The sequence below is a fragment of the Teleopsis dalmanni genome, chromosome 1 (assembly GCF_002237135.1).
Source record: "Teleopsis dalmanni isolate 2A chromosome 1, ASM223713v2, whole genome shotgun sequence".
In the NCBI taxonomy this organism is placed as follows: Eukaryota; Metazoa; Arthropoda; class Insecta; order Diptera; family Diopsidae; genus Teleopsis; species Teleopsis dalmanni.
Genome location: NC_051846.1, coordinates 115,024,700 through 115,047,216, shown reverse-complemented (window position 1 = coordinate 115,047,216; position 22,517 = coordinate 115,024,700). Strand labels below are relative to the sequence as shown.

The following is a 22,517-nucleotide window of genomic DNA, read 5'->3' as shown; positions in this document are numbered from 1 at the left end:
TACATGAGCTGTCGGAGACAGTACACTATAATTTTATAGTATGTTCACTAAGAATTTTTTGATGTGTTTCGAACTTTATTTAGTGTATTATTCATGTCATTTTTATTAACAAAAATACAAAACAGTACACTATGTTTGATACTTTACAGTATATTTTCGTTCACTGCATAAAATAACATATTTTTAATAGTATCATTTACTATGTCGTTGTCAAAAAATCTTACTTAACCATACAAAAATGTAGTTGTATATATTAAAAATACAGCGCTTAATTATACTCTTGTTTGGGGAAATAGTCTGGTACAAGAATGTGTATCAAAATACCAGTCATCATAAGAGCAAAATAAAAAATTACAGCAATCCACCATACAATACGCTCCCAACGACGTACTTCCAGATTACGCAATACACCTATTCCAACAAGTAAGCCTGCAACAGCACCAGATAAATGAGCCATATAACCGATTTGGTCATGTTGGTCCGTTATATGACGATAAATAGATGTGCCCAAATCAGTAAAACAAAAAATTAAAAACACAAATAGTTGCACAATAGCATACTCCATTTCTTTCCAATTCTATAAAAAATAAATGAATTATTAATTCAAATGAATACTACATATTCTCTACAATTCATTTGTACCATAATAATTGTAGCGATGTGAGCGGTTATTAATGCATAAACTCCACCGGATGCACCAGCCAAAAATATTCGCGGACTCGTTAACGATGTACCCATCGAACCTGCTGCCACACCCGCTAAATAAACTAACGCAACCCGCCACCAATGATGTACTAGCTCCAAAGCAACACCCAGAAATATTTGTATCACTAAATTCATAAAAAGATGCATAATTCCCACATGGACAAACATGTAACTGACAAAACGCCAAGCCTCGAAACGTTTATACGGATTATAAATGAAGAGCGTTGCAGCAGGACCATTTGTACTTTCTCCAATATTTTTGTTGTTGGTAGGATCATCCCTAAAATAAAAAATTTCATTCTAATTAAAATGAAAAGTAATGTAAGTGCAAAAAAGCACTCATTTAATTATGAATTTAAATCTACATACAATAAGGAGATCACGACCTGTGTCCTTTTATATTGAAACGGGTAGTAATAATTTTAAAAGCTATAAGCATCTTTATCCACTACACACACGGAAAAAAAACATGTTAACATGACAGAAAATATCACATATAAGCAATTTAAAATAAATAACTGTGCTTGTTCAGCGACAAATACTACGTCAAGCCAATATCGAGAAACAACAACATGAGTAAAACAAAAGTAAGAATAATAGGGTCAGTATATTGTATGCTACAGAAGATTTTAGACAAATGTTGCCTGTAATTCCTCAATCAACACTAGCGGATGCAATATAACATATGTTACAAAACGATACAAAACGATCGATCGGCTGAGATATTCTTACTTCAATTGCTGCGTTCAATTAGGAACGAAAATGTGCCCATTGGTCTGACCTTAAGACAAACTTTATTGCCTGAGAACATTAAATGAGGAATTGGTTGATGATAAATTATTTCCCAACATTGCCTACTAAGGCAAGTCACTTACAAGTCTATCGACACTGTTTTGAAAGCCTTAGCTACGCTACGCTAATTTCCTTCGATTACGCTGCAATCACCATTAACAAGACTCACTGTGAATCTTTTGACGTGTATTTACATCTAGGTATGCTTATATTTTGTTAGCTATGACTTTTTAAAGTTATCGTTAAATCTAAAATTCGATGTTGTTCCATTACGATACGACAACTTCCGTCAGCTTCAATTCAATTCATTTCGGTCGTTTTATGCTATAAATTATACTTAAGTTCCAAAATTTGAAGTACAAGCATTAGAAATTAAAAAAATTTTCTAACAAAAACCTGCCTCTAAGTCGGTGGTTTATACGTCAGTTATATCTAAATATGGACCGATATTCATAAAACTTTGAATATTCTATTATATGAATATTCTACACCAAATTTTATTTGAACATGTTTTTTAAAAACGGAGAAAATTCCTATCCGGCTGAACAGTTTATATGGCAATTATAGTGGCCAATCCTACAAATAATCAGAGTCCGCTCCCGAAAAATGAACTGCACAGTATGAGCTCGTTCAGTTATTTTGATTTTTTTCAAGTAGCTGAGAAAACTTTTACTAACATAAATAATGACCATCGAAAGCAGAAAAAACTTGATTCCAGATCACCAATTCTAATTTAGAAATTAACATAATATAATGCACTGAAAGATGTTACATCATAAAAACAAAAAAATTATTAACTTTATCAAAGCTTCACCGCAGAATAATCCTTATAACTAAAAACATTCTTTAAAATTAAAAATTTGGATTACATTGAAAAAATTCTACTCACTGAAAATGTATGACATCAATTAAAAACATAATAATTTCTACTAAAGAAAATATAACCATAGTCAATGGTGGTGGGCATATTGACATTTGCTTCTCGTACGCTCCATCTGAAATGAGTAAACATATATGAATTTGAATCATATAAATTGTGTAATACCTTTTATATTCTAATACAGTGCATATTTTAAACAAAATGTAATCCTTGTTTTCTACTTGTGTGGATTATTGGGATTATTCTATATATATACTTACCAGGTTCATCGCCTTCTAATGGCTTTGGTGGAGGAACCACCAAACGGCAGTAACGAGCTAGTACATTTCGAAATATCCACTTATGTTGTAGTGACATACGATAAAACTCCTCAAAATCCAATTGTCCATTGTTGTCGTCATCAGATTTTTTTAAAATCTGAACTGCAATATATTGCGGTATATCTCGGCAAAAACCGGCTTCAATCAGGCCTTTAAGTTCGTGTATGTTAATAAAACCATCACTATCAGAATCATGCTGAAAATAAAAGGAAATTAAAAAATAGGAACAGCATTTCCTGTTGTGCTTAACTCGCACCACACCAACACATTAAAATTATAAAAAAATTTCAATTTTGTGCATTACAATCAATTTGATTTGACGAAACCGTCAGTATTATTCTCACTCAGGGACCGTAACAGGTATTATCAAAAAATAAGACCTTTTAAAATATATATATATATAAAGAAGCAGTAGAAAAGCAGCAGTAGAGAGAGAAAGTTTATATATATATATTATATTATTCAAAAATAAGTATTTAACTTTTCCACGCACAAATAACTCATACAATCTGCTTTTTATTTTAACTCGCGATAATTATTTTTTATTTTTTTAAATGACAAAAGGCTGAAGTGAAAAAAAATAAAATGTTATTATAATTTATATAATATAATAATATATATAACTATCGCCAACGTTTCGAAGTATGATTTACTTATACCTCAGGGGGGAGTATTATTATCAATTAAAAAAAAATTAAAAAAGTGAACTACAACTACTGTAAATCATCATTTTTCAAATATAAAAATTAAACTATTTGTGTGTAACTTATTTTTGAATCTTATAATTTTCATAATTACCGATTTTATTCACACAATTTATAAAATTTATCAAAAATATATAAATTTATAAAATTAGTAAAATTTATTAATTTTTAATACGAATACAAGATCGGATTTGCAATCACAAAAAAAACGAATTATCTCTTTACCTACACCAACCGTTTTATACATTTTATATGAGACTACAAAAACAATTACAATACACAGAAGAGCGTTTTATTTTACTATTTTTAAAAATAAATAGCCTGGCGTGCACTTTTTTTTTGGTTTTGTTTGAAAGTAATACACATTTTGGATTTTTATGTTTTTACGGCAAACATAATTATTTTGATATTTTAAAATAAAAAAAGGCACCATAAATATTTTTGAAAAATATAAAATACATTATATAAGGGATGAATCTTGTTAGAATGACAACTGCATTCAGACAACTTTTTATTGCTGCTTTTTTTTTAAATATTTATATAAAGAGGTTTTCGAACAGAAGTGAAACAACAACAAAAATTTATTTTTTAAATTATTTTAATTAATTGAATTTTTGGCTGACCATACGCTGTTTCGAGTATTGCCAAATACCCTTCATCAGTGGTCTTGGAAATAATTCTTGTATTTAATTATTCGTAAATAATTATTTTTGAGACTGCAAGTACCAGGAATCGAACTCGGGTCCTGCCAAATGTGAAGCTCAGAATCAGCGCACCTTAACCAACTGATCCAAAGCCGTACTTGACTTTTTTGTTCGCATATTTTTGGTGGAGTTTTTGTTATTAACAATTTTACTTGCTGTATTTATATATTAGAACGAAATCATAAACCAGCTGTAGAATAATTGAATTAATTAATTAATTATATTTTTTATTTTTAATTGTTAAATTTCAAAACTATTCTATTCGTAGAGGCATTATTTGTTGCATGATTTGTTCTTTCTTATGTATAGAACCTAATCTAGGAACGTAATGCTGAGAAAGTCATGCTAATTTTACTCCACTAGTCGCACGGGCGAGAACCAATATTTTATTGGCGTGAACCATATTTTTGTGAATAAGTTGTAAGTTTTAATATTTATTATTTTTAGTATCTGTTCTATCAGTTTTACTAGATTTTTACTTGAAAAGTTTGTGCGAACAGTAGAAAATGTCTGCGTTCACTTCTTAATATTTAGATTAAAACAATTAAAATTTATAGAAATCTTAAATTTATGAGCCTGTAGGATACCTCCCTCTGCGTTTAATAACCTCTTTGCATGAATACAACCATTTTTGCAGTATTCTGTGCGTTTATTTTTAGCCATTCTTGCTTGATGACGTTTCTTAACATATCCTTGCTGGAAATCATGTGCTGGCGAATCTGATTTTCCAAATAAACACACAGATGTTCTATGGGACTAAGGTCTCCTGATTTTGGTAGTATTTGCAGTTGCCTGGGAGTACGGTTTAGCAGCCAAATCCGTACGATCGCTTAGAGTCGTTGTGTCTGCTGAAAGAAAAATATCTCAAACTATAAAATTCTGTCATTTTCTTTCAAATTTGTTTTTAGTATATATGTATACTAAATATGGTGATGGTGTTTGCCAGCACCATTACTTGCTATACACCCCCAAACTATTACGCCTCCATCACCATGTTTCTTCACACAAGTTTTCTATCTTTGATTCCAAATTCCAATTCTCATCGGAGAAAATAACTCTTTTCCAGAACTCTATAGATTTATTTACATGCTCTCTTGTAAAGCTAAATCATTTTATTATATTTTATCTGGATATGTAATCCGAGTATAATACTTGCTTTTCTTCAAAATTTTCCGCATATTATCAGGACATATATTTTTTTTCAAGTATTTCGGCAATATGTTCAGCTAGTTTGAAGGCTGTTACTCTGTTACTCTTACACTTTCATCTGGTTGAGTATGCTACGTCTTTCTCTATTTGATAGAATTGAGAGGCGGCTAGTGCGAGGTTTAGACACGTAATTACCAATATCTTTAGCAATTTTTCGTTGGCTTACGTCATCTTTCCAAAATTTAACATTTATCTGTCATTCACTTACACTAATTTCACGTCTTTTATTTTCCATTAAAAAAAAATGTACTATTTATATAAAAAAATATTTTTGAATGATTAATTTTTAGACTCTTTAGGGAGACAACATTTAAGGACACATTTATGGTTGCAAGCGAATTTAAATTAAAGTTATATCTAAATATTAAGAAGTGACCGCAGACTTCTTCTGCTTCAAAAATTGTTGCTTTTGCATATAATTGTGTTTGATTTTTTTTTTAAATAACTGTTAATTTTTTATGTTGGAAATTCAATGTAGTTTCTTTGGTTAAAATAAATCAGAAAACAAAAATCAATTTGAGTAAAAATTAGAAAAGTTATGCAAACTTCTTCTACTGTGTGTATATTATTAGACCTTTTCTTTTGTAAGCATATCACAAAAAAACAACCAAGCCAACAAACACTTTTGGCTTATTTAGTCCACCCTTTTTGAAACTGCTCAACTAGTTAGTAGATCAAATCGCATGGTTGCCAAGACTAAAAATTCGTGTATTGTGAACAATTTTTGGAAGTACGTACAAATATTTGACAAATAATACTTAAGTATTATAAAAGCCTGAAAACACAAATTATATTCATAGTCATTTAAAATATAAATTATTCTTACCCATAATTGCAAAAAATTATTCATTTTCGAAACTTTAACTTTAAATTTTATTACGGTTCTTCCAAAGTTACCATCAAAAGTAGTGCTTATTTTATGTTGTTCTTTTGAGCCATGCTTACAAAAAAAGCCTATTTTGTCAAACAATCAAATATTACAACAACAACAACCTCCACAAGGTTGCCTTGTTGTGGTTTTTTTACCAAACATTCAAATTAACAAAAACACGAGCTATCAATTACAATAATTTACCTATCTTGCTTTTTTATCAAAATCGAGAAGTATGAAGTATGTTTATACTTTGATCCGAACTCAAAAGTAAATAAATTTGTTTTTAACTAACAAAATCCATCTATTTGTTTACAGTCAACGAAATCTAATGTATAAAAGACTCGTGTTAGTGTTTAAACTCCTCCGAAACAGCTCGACCGATTTTCATAAAACTTATATGTTTGGTAGGTATGAGGATAGGCCGTAAAGTATATTTCATACCGCTTAATTGATTTTTTTAATAAAAAATGCTCTTATGCTCTTATTGTCATACTCTCAAAATCAAACAAGTATCAGCCGGGACGTGTTGCGTATCAGGAAAAATGCAACTACGAGAAATGAGAGATCAACAGAACCACTGAACGGCTTGCTCATCGGCACGCATGAAGATACATGGATTATTGAATTATTAAAGTGACAATCACGCTATCGTTATCAATCCTGATAAAACGACAGCTGAAGAGGATTTGCGTAGATTAAATGCGACAAAACGGATATTGCATAAATATTAAACACTTTTAAGAGATTAAATAATAAATATGTACGTTACTTTAATGAAATACATTGAATTAGGAAAACAAGTGAATGGTGTTTTTTTTTGTTTTTATCGGGGGTCGTCATCTACTGCGTTCAATTCCTATTTCTATCATAGAACCCATCCACACACATTTACAATACATTCGTATCTTTTACTTTAAAAAAATAATCACTAGAAATAATTTATATGGCAAAACAACGTTTGCCGGGTTATCTGGTATTCAAATAAAAATGCAACCATGAGAAAAAGGAAAAACGAAATATTTGTCAGATATAAGAATTGGAACGGTAAAGGTTGGGTGAAAGTAATACACTGCTAAAGAACGATATCGAAAAAAAGAGAAGGGAAGAAAAAAGTCTGTTCAGGCAAAGAAAGAAGGAAGCAGAAAGACGGCAGTACGGAAAACTTAAGAAACTGGCTCGACAATTTTACAAAAAAATCAAGTGCCTGACAATTATAAATCCGGAGTCAATGCTTGCAAAGATAAAAATGGAAATCTGGTGATAGATGTCTAAGGCTTTACCAAAGTTGATCCTACAAACTGCGCTAATTATCGCGAGATCAGTATAAAGCTCTTTTAAACATACTATTCACGGTAATTCAAATCCTAAAGAAGACCCCTAGAAAAAAATGACATAAGCCATCAATTTGTCGATTTCAAAACCGCTTTTAACACTACGACGAGAACCATTCTATATGCCGATATGTCTGAATTTAGTATCCCAGCAAAACCTATAACTTATATTATGTTTAGCGACATTACTACCTCTGTCAGAATTAAGAATAACCTCCCCGAAATCGAATCCTTGTCGGTTGATTGCTTCAAATTAATCTGATCAGATGTAAACCAACATTTTTCAACATAACATTAAGCAGAATTTAATTTTAATAGAAACAGCATTTAATTTTGAATTAAACTACTAGCAAAATCGTAGCTTTTAACGAATTACATCTTTTAAATTATTTTCCGCATATAAAAAATATATTGCTGTGAATATGGAATCTAAGCAATCTTAGAATTAGTTTACTAAGGGACATGTTATGCAGTGTCTCGGGCACGGCATGAGTACAATTGTTGTTGTTTTCAATGCAAAGGCAAAGGCAAAACAGTGTTGTTAAGTAATAAATTTCAAATTTTGCGCCTTTTAGGAGCAAATTACTACAATTCTAATACGTTTTGGAGAAAAAATGGCAGTAAGCAACACAGCCTCTTTTTATAAATCGCTAATAATATAATTATTACACTTTCCAGTTTTAAAGACAGGCGTAAATACTGTTAACAATTATTGTAACATTATTACAGCCTCTATGAGTTTTTTCTTGCTAGTTATTTTTAATGGCAAATTGAAAGTATGCATATCTAAATTTCCTTTCAAATTTAGGCACAGCCAAAAAGTATCAAAACATTGTAAAAATACGAAATTGGCAATACTGATGTGACACTCTGCATAACAGGCATAGCCCGAAAGAGCGTACCGTGCCTGAGACACTCTGCATAACATGGCCTTAAGAATGTTAGTTTAGTTTGGAAATAAGATTGTATTACGTTTTATTATTAAAGGAAATTGTGTATTTGCATTTGATAAAATTGAGAACAGTAAAAACGGTTATTTAAAACTAGAGCCGACTATTTAATTATTTATCGGTATCCAGCGATCGCGAACGACTACGTCGATTTATGAAAAAAAAAAACGTACGCAACAATATTAATAACTGAGAAAAGTGCATAAACATTTTGCATATTAATCATTAATTCATTAATTTCAATCAAACCCATTTAACTTATATATCTACGAGTATTACATAGCAGACCTAAAACAGGGTAAAAGGGACATTAGTGTTACCTATTCAATCCGTCTCATAAAAAATGTTGCAATAAATAAAATTTTATGACAGAACTCGGTGCTTAATTTCACAAATAAGAGTATCTACTCTTAATAAGATCAGAGATAAATGGTTTTTGAATGGAAATTATATCAGCTGAAACAAACATTAAGCAATCACATGACATTTGTTCTTCGAATTCAACTTGAGTTGTTGATGTTTTTATTTTGTTTTGCGTTGCGTTGCGTTGTGTAAACTCTGCCATAACTAATAACTTTTTATGCGTTCTGTCGTTTACATTTTTCTACGTATGCAACGTTTATGGCAACTAATTTAGCTTTAAACTGAAAAATCAGAGAACGCACTTGTATTAATCGATGATTTCTAAAATAATTGTTCATTTTACATTGCTTTTCATCTCATGTTGTTTATATTATTCTACAAAAGGACGGGTTAATTAAAACATAGAGTTAACTTACCTTATATGGATTTTAATTTCAAGTTTGTTGCCTTGTTTTGCTCAGCAAAAAGCATTTTAAGGAAAGATTCAGAAAATCAAGATATGTTAAATGCTTTATATTTAAATAAAATAAGTTTAATACTTTATTTTCAATGAAATAAACTTTTATCGTGATTTAATAAATTATACAAAGTTATAAGTATGCATTTACATTTAAAATATCATAAATCACAAGACCAATATCTTAAAAAAAAAAAATTTGAATTGTATTCACAGATTTCACTTAACTGATTGTAAATACAAACAAAAATAATTTTTCTTTTTAAAACATTCTTTGAGGAAAAAAAATATAAAATTTATATCAGATGAACCTTAACAGCATTAACTATTTATTTACCACAAAAAAAAACCTGAAGTAATAGGGTAAAAGGAGATAGACAGGCAGAGGTAGAAAAATGTAATATTTTTTAATTAATTAAATTTTAATACGAAAACGGGTAAATTAATTATAAATAGAGACATTGTGTCACATTAAGTTGGTTTTCAGAATTATTTTTATATTTTTCACTTCTATTCCAGCCTTAAAATATTTCAATATTTGAATTTATATTTTATATTCGAAATACAATATACATATATTTATATATTAAGCATTTAAATATTTGAATTAATTACAATATACATACATATATAGTGTGTATACATATTATTAATATTAGTCAATAGAATTATTTACAGATATAAATATTTTAACATATTCTTGCAAATTATTTCACCTCAAAAAATACTGAAGCTTACTACGAAATACTCTGAGGCCTTTCTAAAGTGTTAGAATTCATATAGAACAAAATATGTGATCAATTGGTAATATTTTGTGCGTAAAATTATGTTTTCTTAATTAAAATATTAATTAAAATTTTTGTTATAAATACGTGTTAAAACCTTTTGCTCGCGAACACAACAGAGAGTTTTGTATGTATTTGTATATTTTTTGTGAAAGCAACCGGTTATTTTGAGAAAGTGCACAATAAATCGCCATTCAATACGAAAAATGTTAGAACATTTTGTCAAAATTTAGCTTAAATATAGAGAAAATAGTTCAATTCACTCATCAAGAGATTAAAAAGTTAAAAAATTAATAATGTAAAATTTTATAGATATTATCTTCCCCCTGAGTGCACTACACTTTATGGACGAATAGTAATACGAGGATGAAGGGCAAGGTAAAGTTTGATTAAAAACGTTAAGATAATGATTGCTAATCAGTGAGTCATTCTTATGCGGTTTACATAAATTTTTTCGTCACTTACGCTGTCGAAAATTGAACGAATTTTGCGCTTTTCCTCGGAATCTTGTTGTGAAAGCGTTCGATTTAGCGGTATCTGCTCCATATCAATAGTGTCCTGCCGACAGGTCGGAGGGCGTTGTGTATGTCGTTCAATTGGCACCTGAGGATAGAGACCATTTTCCGCATTCAATTGTTGCTGTTGACTTTGCTGACGAACCGTTTTTGTTGTCATATCTCTACGGATATGTTTCGAATATGTTATGATGAAATTGTAGAAGGATTTCTTAACATTTACTTACAAATTTAATTCAAATTCTTATATTTGTCTGTGAACTTGAGTCGCAATAATATTTTGCTTTATATATTTTAAAGGTATTGTTTATTTATCTTGTACGATTATTTGATTCAAAACTGCTATTTTCCTAAGACACAAAATATGCATCACAAAACACTTGTTATAGAGCTATTGTCGGTTTATTTGCAAAATAGCTTAACGGGCAACAGCCACAAACGAACAAAAGCAAAACAAACTGACTAAATTCAATTCTATTGACATGTCAAATTAATAGCAAAGAACACCGCAGAAGAACGGAAACGCTGCTGTGAACTAAAAATAAAAGTACTTACTTTTTATCCAATATACCTCAAATTGTAATGAAAAACGCAAAAATGATAAATTTTCTCAGTAATTTTTATCATAATTATTGTTTTTTAATTATTTATCGTAATTGAAATATAAGTTTATGTTGTTTACATAAAAATTTTTTATTTATGTTAAGATAAATTCATGTCATAGGCCATGAGGGAAATAATAAATTATGTCGGTATGGCAGCGAATGTTGGTATTTAACAGAATTTCAAGTAGGGTAAATCAGATAAAAATTAGATAAATTAGGTGTTACCATTGTGAAAATTTTATAATATGTTTAATAAATAAAATTTGGAAATTTTAACTAAAAATAATAAATAAGTGTAATAAATAAATATTTACATAAGTGCAGTTCAAAAAATCCCTAGGAAATTTCAATTTACTTTACCTCAATTTACTTTACCTCAATTTACTCGAGCTCGCATACAGCGTTTTATCATATAACTGATTGCATTCAAAAACAGCAACTTGATTAGGACCATGTTAAGGTGCGGTCACATTGCATGCGAATTTTGTCATGCGTGTGAAATGTAGGTAGCCATATGTGTGTGGTAGCTGGTAGCTAAGAACTATTCGCGCGATGTGTTGTCTCTCTCGTGCGAACATTTGATTAAACAAAAAAATTTGTTTGAAATTCATCTGTTCATGAGAAATCGAAGGTGGAAATGAAAATATATTGCAATTTGTTTATTTCATTGATTAAGGATAATAAGGAAAATGAATAAACAGTGTTGTAACAAATTTTCCGCTAAATACAGTATACAATCTGCTTTCAAAATAAATAAAACAGAACTGTTAATTTAAATACAATGTAACCGCAGTCATATGACGAATAGTTATGGCAATTTCAAGTTTTTTTTTCATGGCCAAAGAATGAAAAGCAAGATGAATCGAAAGCAATGATCGGAAACTCCGCTCATCTTAAGCGTAACGAAGAGAAATTGCTATGAAATTTTATTTTTTTTATTGTTACGGCACACGATTTTGGATAATGGATCTTACCATGATAACGTCAAGTCACTCTCTTTTGGAGTTGCAGTACAATAGTTTGTTAATACTTGCTATATTTATGTCTGCTATGTTTAAATTTTAGTAAAGTATAATACTTGTGTATACCTTTTTGCATATGTGTACATTATGAATACAGAATTAAAAGAAATTGTAAAAATGTAAGTTTCAAAACAAAAAACTGAAATTTTTGTTTTTTCCCAATTTTCAAATTTATAAAACTTTTAAATTTTGTTTGAGTCTTTGTTTACATATGATTTTTAAAATATGATTGAAATATTCGTTAGAATTTCCAACGAAGCTTCACAATAGTTCCCTTATTGCGTTGGAAACACTATTTTTTTACTGGCCGATGTGTATACCTATACTGGCCGAAATAGAAAACATAGTGTTGTTGTTTTGTGACATTTCGGCCAGTATAGGCCAGCAACTTGCTGTTATTTGCCATACTTGTGACCTACTGAATAGGCCTATAGTGTACTGTTTTGTATTTTTGTTAAAAAGAACTCTAAACCAACAGTACACTAAGTAAAGTTCGAAAAGCAAATACAGTCTAACCTCTAACCGAAGTCGTCTTTACCTGCAAAACACTTCGTTATAGAGGCTAAACAAATTTTTTTTGTTTGGTTTTTTTTTTGTATGTATTTGTTTTAAAAATATATTTAATTCATGTTTATTCATGGAAACATACAAAAGATTAAAAACAATCATATATTGGTTTGTATTAAAAAAATTATTTTTATTAATACTTTTTAATTTATTATTATAATTATTATTAGTCGTAGTTTTTCTTTTAGAGTAGCAAAAAAATACTCCCAACTTTCGTGTGAAAACATGTGAAGCAACATCAATGCTGTTAAAATCTCCAAAAATAGGATGAAGGAAATTCTAAGTTGTGTCGATAATGTATTGATGTGTCGATACGTGTTGATAAATGGTGCAGTGCAAAATGTGTGCAGTGCAAAAAATCCCAAAAAATCTCCCATTTGGTTTAGCATCATATTTTGACTTCAATACTTTTGTTACATATTTTGCGATGGCAGAGAACGCAGAAATCGATAAAGTATTTTTATTTGCGCAATTTGGCAAATTAATGGAATTATATAGTCAGCATAATAAATTGAAAGAGAGATTCTTAAAAGAATATCCAAAGGTAATTATAAAATAATTTCAGTAAATAACATAAATTATCAGTTTGACTATTTAGCGCGAGCTTTTATGCCAAAATGGATATAATTCGGCAATATTTAGAGCTGTTGTGGAGAAAGATAATTCAATCATAAGAAAACATTTAAGGCTTACAGTAATAGCATTGGAAAGAGTTTTCAATTACGGTGCAAGGTTTTTAAATACTAAAACGGGATGGAATGACCGGTTTATTATTACTGTATTTTTATATTGGCTTGGCTGTGGTGCAAGCTATCGTGTAACAGGAGCTTCGTTTGGAATTTCGAGATATACTGTGCGGGATATTGTTTACAAGTGCTTGAAAGGGTTCCTTTCATTAAAGTCATCGGTTATTAAATATCCAGCTGAAAGTGAGTGTGAAAGCATTTCTACAAAATTTAACCAACGAGCCGGTACTACAATTTTCAATCGTGCATTAGGTGCCATAGATGGAACACATATACCAATAGCTGTGCCTGTACGACTTCGTGATCAATACATGAACCGAAAGTCATTTACATCAATCAATTTACAAGCTGTATGTTCCAGTAATAAGGAATTTTTATCTATTTGTGTTGGTTTCCCAGGATCGGTGCACGATGAGCGGGTTCTACAAAGCAGTGAATTATTTAATTTGCAAAATTTTCCTCCACCAGGCTACTACCTGCTAGGCGATAGTGGATACTGTTGTCGGACTAGTCCAATAGCAATTCTCACTCCATATAAAAGATTGCAGCCGTTAACAGCAAGACAAAAGAAATTTAACGAGCTTCATAGTAAGGCTCGTACTGTTATTGAATGTACATTTGGTGCATTGAAAATACGTTGGCGCTCAATTTTTGATAAAGTTCTTAGGTTAAATCTTGAACACTGTGTTCAAACAATAGCTGTGGCATGCATTATGCATAATATATGCCTGAATGATGGACTTGATCTGATTGAAGTAAATAACATCGTGGAGGATTGTCATTATGAAGGAGTTGCTACTGAGAATGAAAATATTGATGCAATTTCTATGCGCGATGAAATTGCAAACAACATTCATATGTAATTGAGTTATAAATTTTAATAAAAAAAACCTATTTTATTAAATGCATGTATATATATATATATACATGTATATACATGTATTAAAGATATTTTAAATACACTTATTTTTTTTAGTTAGAAAAATTTATTTAAAATTAATTACTTAAAGCTATCTTATAATTAATTAAAGCTACTTATAATATTTATTAAAACTACTTAAAAGCTATCCTATAATTAATTAAAGCTACTTATAATATTTATTAAAACTACTTAAAAGCTTATAAACTTATAATATATAAACTTATAAACTTAAACTTATAATATTTATTAAAACTACTTAAAAGCTATCTTATAATTAATTAAAGCTACTTATAATATTTATTAAAACTACTTAAAAGCTATCTTACAACTAATAGGGCCCTTACTCAGAATCGGACGATTGGAATTCGATTTGTGTGGCAGCCGAAATATAGTGAGTAATGGCCCGTGCTGCCTTCCTTATCGCCTTGTCCGTTTTTATTGAAGGAGACTATAAAATTTCGCCTCGTTGGCCCCCTGCTGGATGAAGGCGAATTTCGGCCGGATGAAGATGGCTGTGAAGCAGTGTGTGATGAAGACGGCTGTGAAGCAGGGTGAGATGAAGACGGCTGTGAAGCAGGGTGTGAGGATGCGGTATACTGCGATGAAGCCAAAGGTGATGCGAATTCAGTTTCAATCCTTGGATTCCCTTCACTGTTAATTACAACAGGTGGATTGAAATTGTGGCGCTGACTGCAATACTCATGAAGTTGGCCATAAAACGGCCAATTTATTGCATTGTCAGCGCCTTCGCCGCCTTTACCTGTCGGTGGATTTCTGAGACTCTAAAAAATAAAGTATTATTATTATATTGTCATATTCAAAACAAATTCATTTACCTTGTATTTTCCCAATAAATTGAACCACCGTTTTTTAAGGGCGGTCCAATCATCATTGGATCCACATCGCTCACCAACGAGCCTGTAAAATAAAAATTTATTTTTTAATATATATTTAATGGCAACATAGGAAACAATCTAAAAATTTCGTAAATTAATAAAGTTGATTTATTTTGGAAAAACTGGACTTATTAACATTAAATTATGTTGGTATTATTGTTAATAATAATTTTTATAATTAATAATTTGAATAACTTACTCCCAACATTCCCTAATATTTGTTCGCTTCTGAACAAACACGTCTTCCAGCCCTATGCGAGCCTGAATGAACGCCTCCACCATTGCGTTATCCCCTATAATTAAGAAATACGTTTATTCATGTAAAATATAAATAAAATTAATAAAATAAATACTTACATTTTCTATTGTAAACGCGCTTTCTAGACATTTCTAAAAATTTTACATACAATAACAATATTTTAAGTTGCAAAATATAACCACAATTCAAAAATTTTGAATATTTTGAATAAAAACAAAATTTTGCAAACGTCAAAACTTAGCAAAACAAGATTGCCATTTCATTGAAAAGAAATTGACTTTGTTTTTTGGAATCAGCCACTATAATAAAATTTTATCAAAGAAATGTTTATAATATTAAATAAAAGTAATTAAAATTTTAGAAAATACAAATATTTACAGAATTTATTGCAAATGTTTATAAATAATGAAAAATATATGCACAAAGTGATCAAGTTTTCGGTTAAAAGTTTTCTAATAACGATGATTAATTTTTTTTAATACAAATAAAACGAAACGTTTTAATAAAATTATTTTTTATTGTCATTTTCTATATTCTTATATTTATTTGAATTCAATTATGAAAATATTATCTTATGAAAATACTAAAATGGCAACCCTGGCGATTTAGTCTCGACTTAGCCACCTCGAAAATATGCTAAGTATCGACACATCAATACATTATCGGCACAACTTAGAATTTCCCTCATTTAGAACGCAACTTAGCCTAACTCGCACACGTCCTTAGTCACAAAAATTTTTACGTCTTTTGTTTTAATGCAAAACTCCAGTCATCCGTTAAAATCATATGTGCATTTCGTTTACTAATAAATTTAGAAATTCATAAATACCATAAATAAATTAACTTATATTTATATTAAAATAAAAATGCTTACCATTGCCCTTCTAATATTTTTTTTGTTGTCTTTTATTTAAATGATTTAATTTTTAGTGCTTACAAATTTTATATAATAAATATATAATATATATATTAATTTTATTTAAATGATTTAATTTTTAGTGCTTACATATTTTATATATTAATGCCAAAAAAAAAATTTATTATTTTTCATTTATTTATTTGAATATATCATTTTGCATTTCTTATTTATCAAACAGTGCGATAAAAATCTACTAGGGTTAATTTAATCCAGAAGAAATAATACGTATTTTATGATTGTAAAAAGAACATATACATTATCGGTATACACTTTTTCATTGGTAAGTACAACAATTTTGTCTATGTGTTTTTATAAACGAGTTCTTATATATATGTTTCATTATTTTACAAAGGTTGGTAAAGTATAAAATAACTAATACAGTATCTCGTTTTTCATTAATAATAACAATAATTTTGTATGCATATTAAACTGAACAATGCCAGGAGGCCCCTTTGGGTCGTCGTACTATTAATGCAACAAACATGCGAAATAGTAGATCAGTAAGAACACACGAACATGTGCAGGTGTGCGAACAAATTCGCAATTGCTTAAATCTCAAATACAGCTGAACGAAATCAACAACAATAATTAGAATGGACACAAGCGCGACGATTCGTAATTAACGCATGCAGAGCAAATGACCGACTACGGCAATAAATACATCGAGAACTTTCATTCACTTTGTTCCTTCGTCTTTCATTCGAGTAGGAGCCAGATATTGAATATTCCGCACATCCGACACATCAACATGAGTCAGCCGAAACGTTCAGCGTATCAGGAAAAGTGCAACTACCAGAAATGAGGGACCAATAGAACCACTGAACGGCTTGCTCACAAGCGCGACCATTCGTAATTAACGCATGCAGAGCAAATGACCGACTACGGCAACAAGTACATCGATAACTTTCATTCACTTTGTTCCTTCGTCTTTCATTCGAGTAGGAGCCAGATATTGAATATTCCGCACATCCGACACATCAACATGAGTCAGCCGAAACGTTCAGCGTATCAGGAAAAGTGCAACAACAATAATTAGAATGGACACAAGCGCGACGATTCGTAATTAACGCATGCAGAGCAAATGACCGACTACGGCAACAAGTACATCAATAACTTTCATTCACTTTGTTCCTTCGTCTTTCATTCGAGTAGGAGCCAGATATTGGATATTCCGCACATCCGACACATCAACATGAGTCAGCCGAAACGTTCAGCGTATCAGGAAAAGTGCAACTACCAGAAATGAGGGACCAATAGAACCACTGAACGGCTTGCTCATTGGCACGCATGAAGATTCAAACCTGTTCCTGAAGTCCATTCGCATATTTAATTCATGCTTTCAAATGATGCTTCGTTCGGATCAACAAAAATCGTCCAAAACACTGCGGCAAATGGTCAACGATTCAATTCAACGTTTAAAATCAAAGATTAAATGTACCACAAAGTAGATTCATTGCTGCCAATGAAATACGAACCACATAAATATACTTCATATGCGTTGAGGACATCAATTGTGTGGATGCACGTTGCGGTTACAATAACATTAATTCGCCATATGCCAGGCGCATCGTCGGCGAACTAGATAGATGCCCTATTGAATGAGTACAATGGAAAATAATCTGTGTAAAATTTTAGTTCAATTGAATAAGTTAAAATGGCGCCCCAAGAGCCCCAAAGATTGGAAAATAACCATTTTTTCCATAAAATTAGTATTTGATTACTTATATATCCGACATATTTAATTTCAAATAAAAACTGTCTAACTAAAAGTTATAGATCTATTAAAAATAAACAATTTACTCATACAAAGTTTTCCTGTATTTCTAATATTTATTGAATAGAAGAAAAAATTAGCTGAAATCACCCGACTGCTAGCTTTGCAAGCGCTATGAATGTAATTTTCCGGTTCAGCTTTACAAAAACTGCTGTAATTTAATATTTCTTCTAATAAAAAGGTACTTATTCTAGTTTTTTCGGTATAATTTTTTAATTCTAATTATTTTACTGGAACAAAGTTTATTAGAATTTGGAAAATCGTTAATAAATCGTTAACAATTTTTACTATTTACTGTTTTTGGATTTCGTTTTTGGTAAAATTGATTTAAAGTCCAGCATTAGTTTCACTCCTCGCTCTGCCGTATCATTTATCAATGTTGGATTATATATATATTATATATAACGGATTATATGTTAACACATGTCACCCATTAATAGTTTAATTTATTGTAATTTTTTTTTTTTTTTTATTTATATTTAAAAAAAATGAAGAGTTTAAATTTACAACAACTAGTCATATTGACTAACAAGAGGGTTTTTTTATCACAAGTAAGTTTATCTAAGTCTATCTAGGGTGAGCATATAGATACGAACTAGTCATCTCCTTGCTGGTTGAAACGCCTCAAAAGGTCATTAGGTTTGAAGCGGCATAAGCGTCTGTGAGTGACATCACAAAGTAGCGCTGGAATGGTGCTGTTTAAGTGTTGTCTCAGCCTGTCATAGTGTTTTTTAGCAGCCTTCTGAATTTCTTGCTTGACAGTAGATATTTCAAGGTCACGATGTAGATCAGAATTTCGCACGTACCACGGAGCGTTAACTGCATCCCTGATTGCTTTGTTTTGAAATCTTTGCATCATATCTATTACATGTTTTTTCGCACAACCCCAGATTTGGACACCATAGAGCCAGACCGGCTTGAAGACTTGTTTATAGATCATAAGCTTGTTTTGCTGAGATAATTTAGATCTCCTTCCAATAAGCCAAGTTAACTTTTTGTATCTTAATTTATTGTAATAATGTGTTTAATATGTTCTCATATCTAGCGTTTAAAAAATTGATTCCTCTTTTTTATATTACCGCCACTGGCATATTTTTCTATAAACAATGATTGTTAGGTGATGTGGCACTGCGACCGTTGGGTCTATTGTGCCCTAATCCATGATGGATTGTGGAAATTTCATGCATTTCCAATAGGAATATGACTCCAGCCTAATGATTAAAACCAAGCAATAAAGTTGGATTTTTGGTAAAAAATGCATGATTTTTAAAAAATTTTGCACCAAAATCTAAAAAAATATCAATATTTTTGATGAAAGTCAAAAATATCTTATTTGGTTTTGAAATATAAATGGCGGTTTGCCGCCTGCCTTTCTTCTACTCCGTATCTGGCGCTGTGGAGATTTACGTTTATGTTAAAATAACTGAATTTTTGGTAAAAAACCAACAACTTCTAATGAAAGTAATATGGAAAAACTGTGCATACGATTTTCTTAATTTTGATCAATTTGGAAAGGTCATAATTTGTCTTTAAAGGAAAAATAATTTCATTGCAATCGAACTTTTACACACGATGATGTATGAGTTGGAGTTAAGTAAGGGAAATAAAAGGATTATTTTTACCAGTTTTTTATGAGAAATGGAAAATACTCGGTTGACGTTTTAAAATTGTATTTTGTGAAGTATTTCTCAGCATTTTGCATTTTTTACTTTTTTCAAATGTGTGATCTAGAGGGAGTTAAGATATATATTGATTTTTAACATGATTTTGTGCGAAGTTCACATATACGATTTTTCTAATTTTTGCTTTAATTGAAAATTTGTTTTATTGCCTTTCAAATTTATGTACGTGCATGTCAATCGAACTCTTATATGTTTTTTAATAATTTTTTAAGTAAAAAAGTCAGTCTTTAAAAAATTTGTTATTTTATTTTTTGAATATCTTCGCTACTACGCAACATTCATTTATGAGATATATACCAAATGAAAGATAATTGAAGTTTCTATCTAAACAACATTTTTATTTGGTAAAAAATCTTAAATTTAACTAATTTTGACAAATTAATTAACTTAGAAAAAATTCGTGTTCCAATTCCCGTTTGGTCCTCCGGCGTCCCACAGTGCGACAAAACAAATATTAGGCGGTCAAAATTCGATATATGGGTCATTCCTTTACAACTCGGACACCTTTTTGACATCATGATCTCCGATTTGTCTGAAATTTTTTTTATAAGCTCCTTTCATAAAATAAGAAGACCCGTATTTCGGGAAAAAATTTTGTGATTTTTTTCCTAGGACATATGGACCCATAGGGTTTTGAGAATTGGCATAGTAAACACATTTTCAAATGGCTATATCTCAAGTTCTATAAAAGGTAGAAACTTGAAACTTACAGCGTTTCAAAGATAATTGATTGAACTTTTATGAAATTGTTTAATCAATTAAAATTGTGTATATTTAAGTACTAATATTAACTATTAAATTTCAAAAAAAAAAATTTTTTCTCAAAACTAAGCTAAATTTTCATATTTTATATTTTATTTAGATTCAGTTTTATATTTTACTATGAAATAAAAATTGTCGAGATACCATCTTTTTTTGAAATTTTTTAATATTTTTTTTTCTCCCGCAAAACACATCAAGCACATGCGTACTACATTTTCATTGAATGAATTTTCAAAGATAATACTACATATATTCTTATATAATATTTTTGATTTCGATTAGTAATAAAATTCTACATAAAACCCAAAAATTTCAGGACGATATTGTAATTAGAAGTACTTTTAAAAATTAATTTATCCTTCATATCACACCAAACACATACACACGATTTTTCAGTAAAAAAAAAGGCATATGTCACACAAATTTTTTTTTTTATTTTTGATTCAAATTAATATATAAATTCTACTTCAAAAATAAATATTTCCATTGTGATATTCATTTTAGAATTAAAAAAAATTAATTAATCAGGCGTCCTTCACATTGCTCATACGCACCATAGCACCATTAGATCAATTTTCGAAGAAAAACTATACAAAAATGTTTACTTTTTATTTCTTAATTAAATGTATACATAAAACATAACCTTTTAAATTAGTTCTGCATCATTTTTGTTTTTAAATGATGAATTTTAACATAATTAAACCATTTAATAAACTTTTTTCTTATATAGATGAATTAAAAAGTTAATTAGTTTCATACTAGCCGAACTACCTAGAAAAGTGCAGCACATAATCACACCTACCTTTTTCGGTGAAGTGTTATTTTGCTACAGTTGGAAAAATATTCTGCCCAGGTAAGGAATATTGAGGAAATAAACTGTAAATTATTCGATATGCCAATTCTCAAAACCCCATGGGCCCATATCTCCTAGGAAAAAAATCACAAAAAAAACCCGAAAAGGAGCTCATAAAAAACATTTCAGCCAAATCGGAGATTATGAGGTCATTTTTTGCCAAAATCCGTCCGGTTTGTAAAAGAATCATCCATATTCGGAAGAGTGTAATATGCAATTTTCTTAAAAACCCTTCAAAGTATGCGAATTATATGAAAGGTCACACCCAAAAGGCCGCGTACTGCAGAGCGGCGAATAGTACGAGGAGCTTTACATTTACAATTTACAATTAAATGCATACAATTAAATGCCGATATTGTCCGGGGAGTTTTACGTAAAGCTAAGCATCTAAAAAGATTAAAATTAAAAAAAACACCGCTAAATAAATAAAGATTCTCGTCAAGTCAGATGAAAAACGTTTCAATTCGGATAGACCTGATGGTTCTAATTACTATTTTCATGATATTCAAAAAGAGAACACTTCCTGTCCCACCACCGCAGCTGTGAGAAAGTTGTTATGATATGGGGCAACATATCATATTATGGAACATGTAAGCTGCAAGTTGTCTCCTCTAAAATGAATGCAATGCATTACAAAGTCCTGCTTGAGAAAGCGTTTCCTGATGTAAACAACATTTTCCAACATTGGAAAACAACATTGGACTTTCCAGCAGGATTATGACCAAATCCATACAGCTCGTATAGTACAAAGTTGGATTTGGCAGAAAAATGTAATTTCACTGGACTAGCCACCTTATTCTCTTGATTTGTATATAATCGAGAATGTATGGGGATGGCTGACAAGAAAAGTGTATTAGTGTGGAAGACAATATGAAGACATACATTAACAGATGCCATCAACACAGTCTGTAGCGAAGTATT

At 30.2% G+C, this 22,517-nt stretch overlaps 2 protein-coding genes across 3 annotated transcripts; one reads left to right on the top strand and one right to left on the bottom strand.

Moving 5' to 3' along the window:
- Positions 1-178: 178 nt before the first annotated feature.
- LOC119665936 (protein rhomboid) lies at positions 179-11,188 on the bottom strand. The gene is made up of 6 exons (XM_038075195.1): positions 10,817-11,188; positions 10,540-10,753; positions 2,638-2,893; positions 2,387-2,492; positions 643-985; positions 179-577 (listed from the first exon to the last, which is right to left on the bottom strand). Exons 2-6 carry the CDS (start codon positions 10,747-10,749, stop codon positions 269-271), a joined length of 1,224 nt encoding a protein of 407 aa, XP_037931123.1. The 5' UTR covers positions 10,750-10,753; positions 10,817-11,188; the 3' UTR covers positions 179-268.
- A 1,970-nt stretch (positions 11,189-13,158) lies between these two features.
- On the top strand, positions 13,159-14,394 carry LOC119673309 (putative nuclease HARBI1). Of its 2 annotated transcripts, XM_038084573.1 has the most exons (3): positions 13,159-13,327; positions 13,382-13,712; positions 13,782-14,394. In XM_038084573.1, the coding sequence occupies exons 1-3, from the start codon at positions 13,211-13,213 to the stop codon at positions 14,390-14,392; spliced, it is 1,059 nt and encodes a 352-aa protein (XP_037940501.1). In that variant the 5' UTR covers positions 13,159-13,210; the 3' UTR covers positions 14,393-14,394. The 2 variants fall into 2 exon arrangements, with proteins under 2 accessions (XP_037940501.1, XP_037940500.1); XM_038084572.1 differs by having other exon boundaries at positions 13,382-14,394.
- Positions 14,395-22,517: the final 8,123 nt, after the last annotated feature.

Bases quoted from the DNA above. Each gene is read 5' to 3' on its own strand.
- LOC119665936 (XM_038075195.1), bottom strand. From the start codon at position 10,749: ATGACAACAAAAACGGTTCGTCAGCAAAGTCAACAGCAACAATTGAAT. The intron at 2,894-10,539 runs GTAAGTGACGAA...TTTTATTTTCAG, and splicing joins TTCGTTCAATTTTCGACAGC to CATGATTCTGATAGTGATGG. The intron at 986-2,386 runs GTGAGTAGAATT...TTTTTATTTTAG, and splicing joins ATTGATGTCATACATTTTCA to GGATGATCCTACCAACAACA.
- LOC119673309 (XM_038084572.1), top strand. From the start codon at position 13,211: ATGGCAGAGAACGCAGAAATCGATAAAGTATTTTTATTTGCGCAATTT. The intron at 13,328-13,381 runs GTAATTATAAAA...TTGACTATTTAG, and splicing joins TCTTAAAAGAATATCCAAAG to CGCGAGCTTTTATGCCAAAA.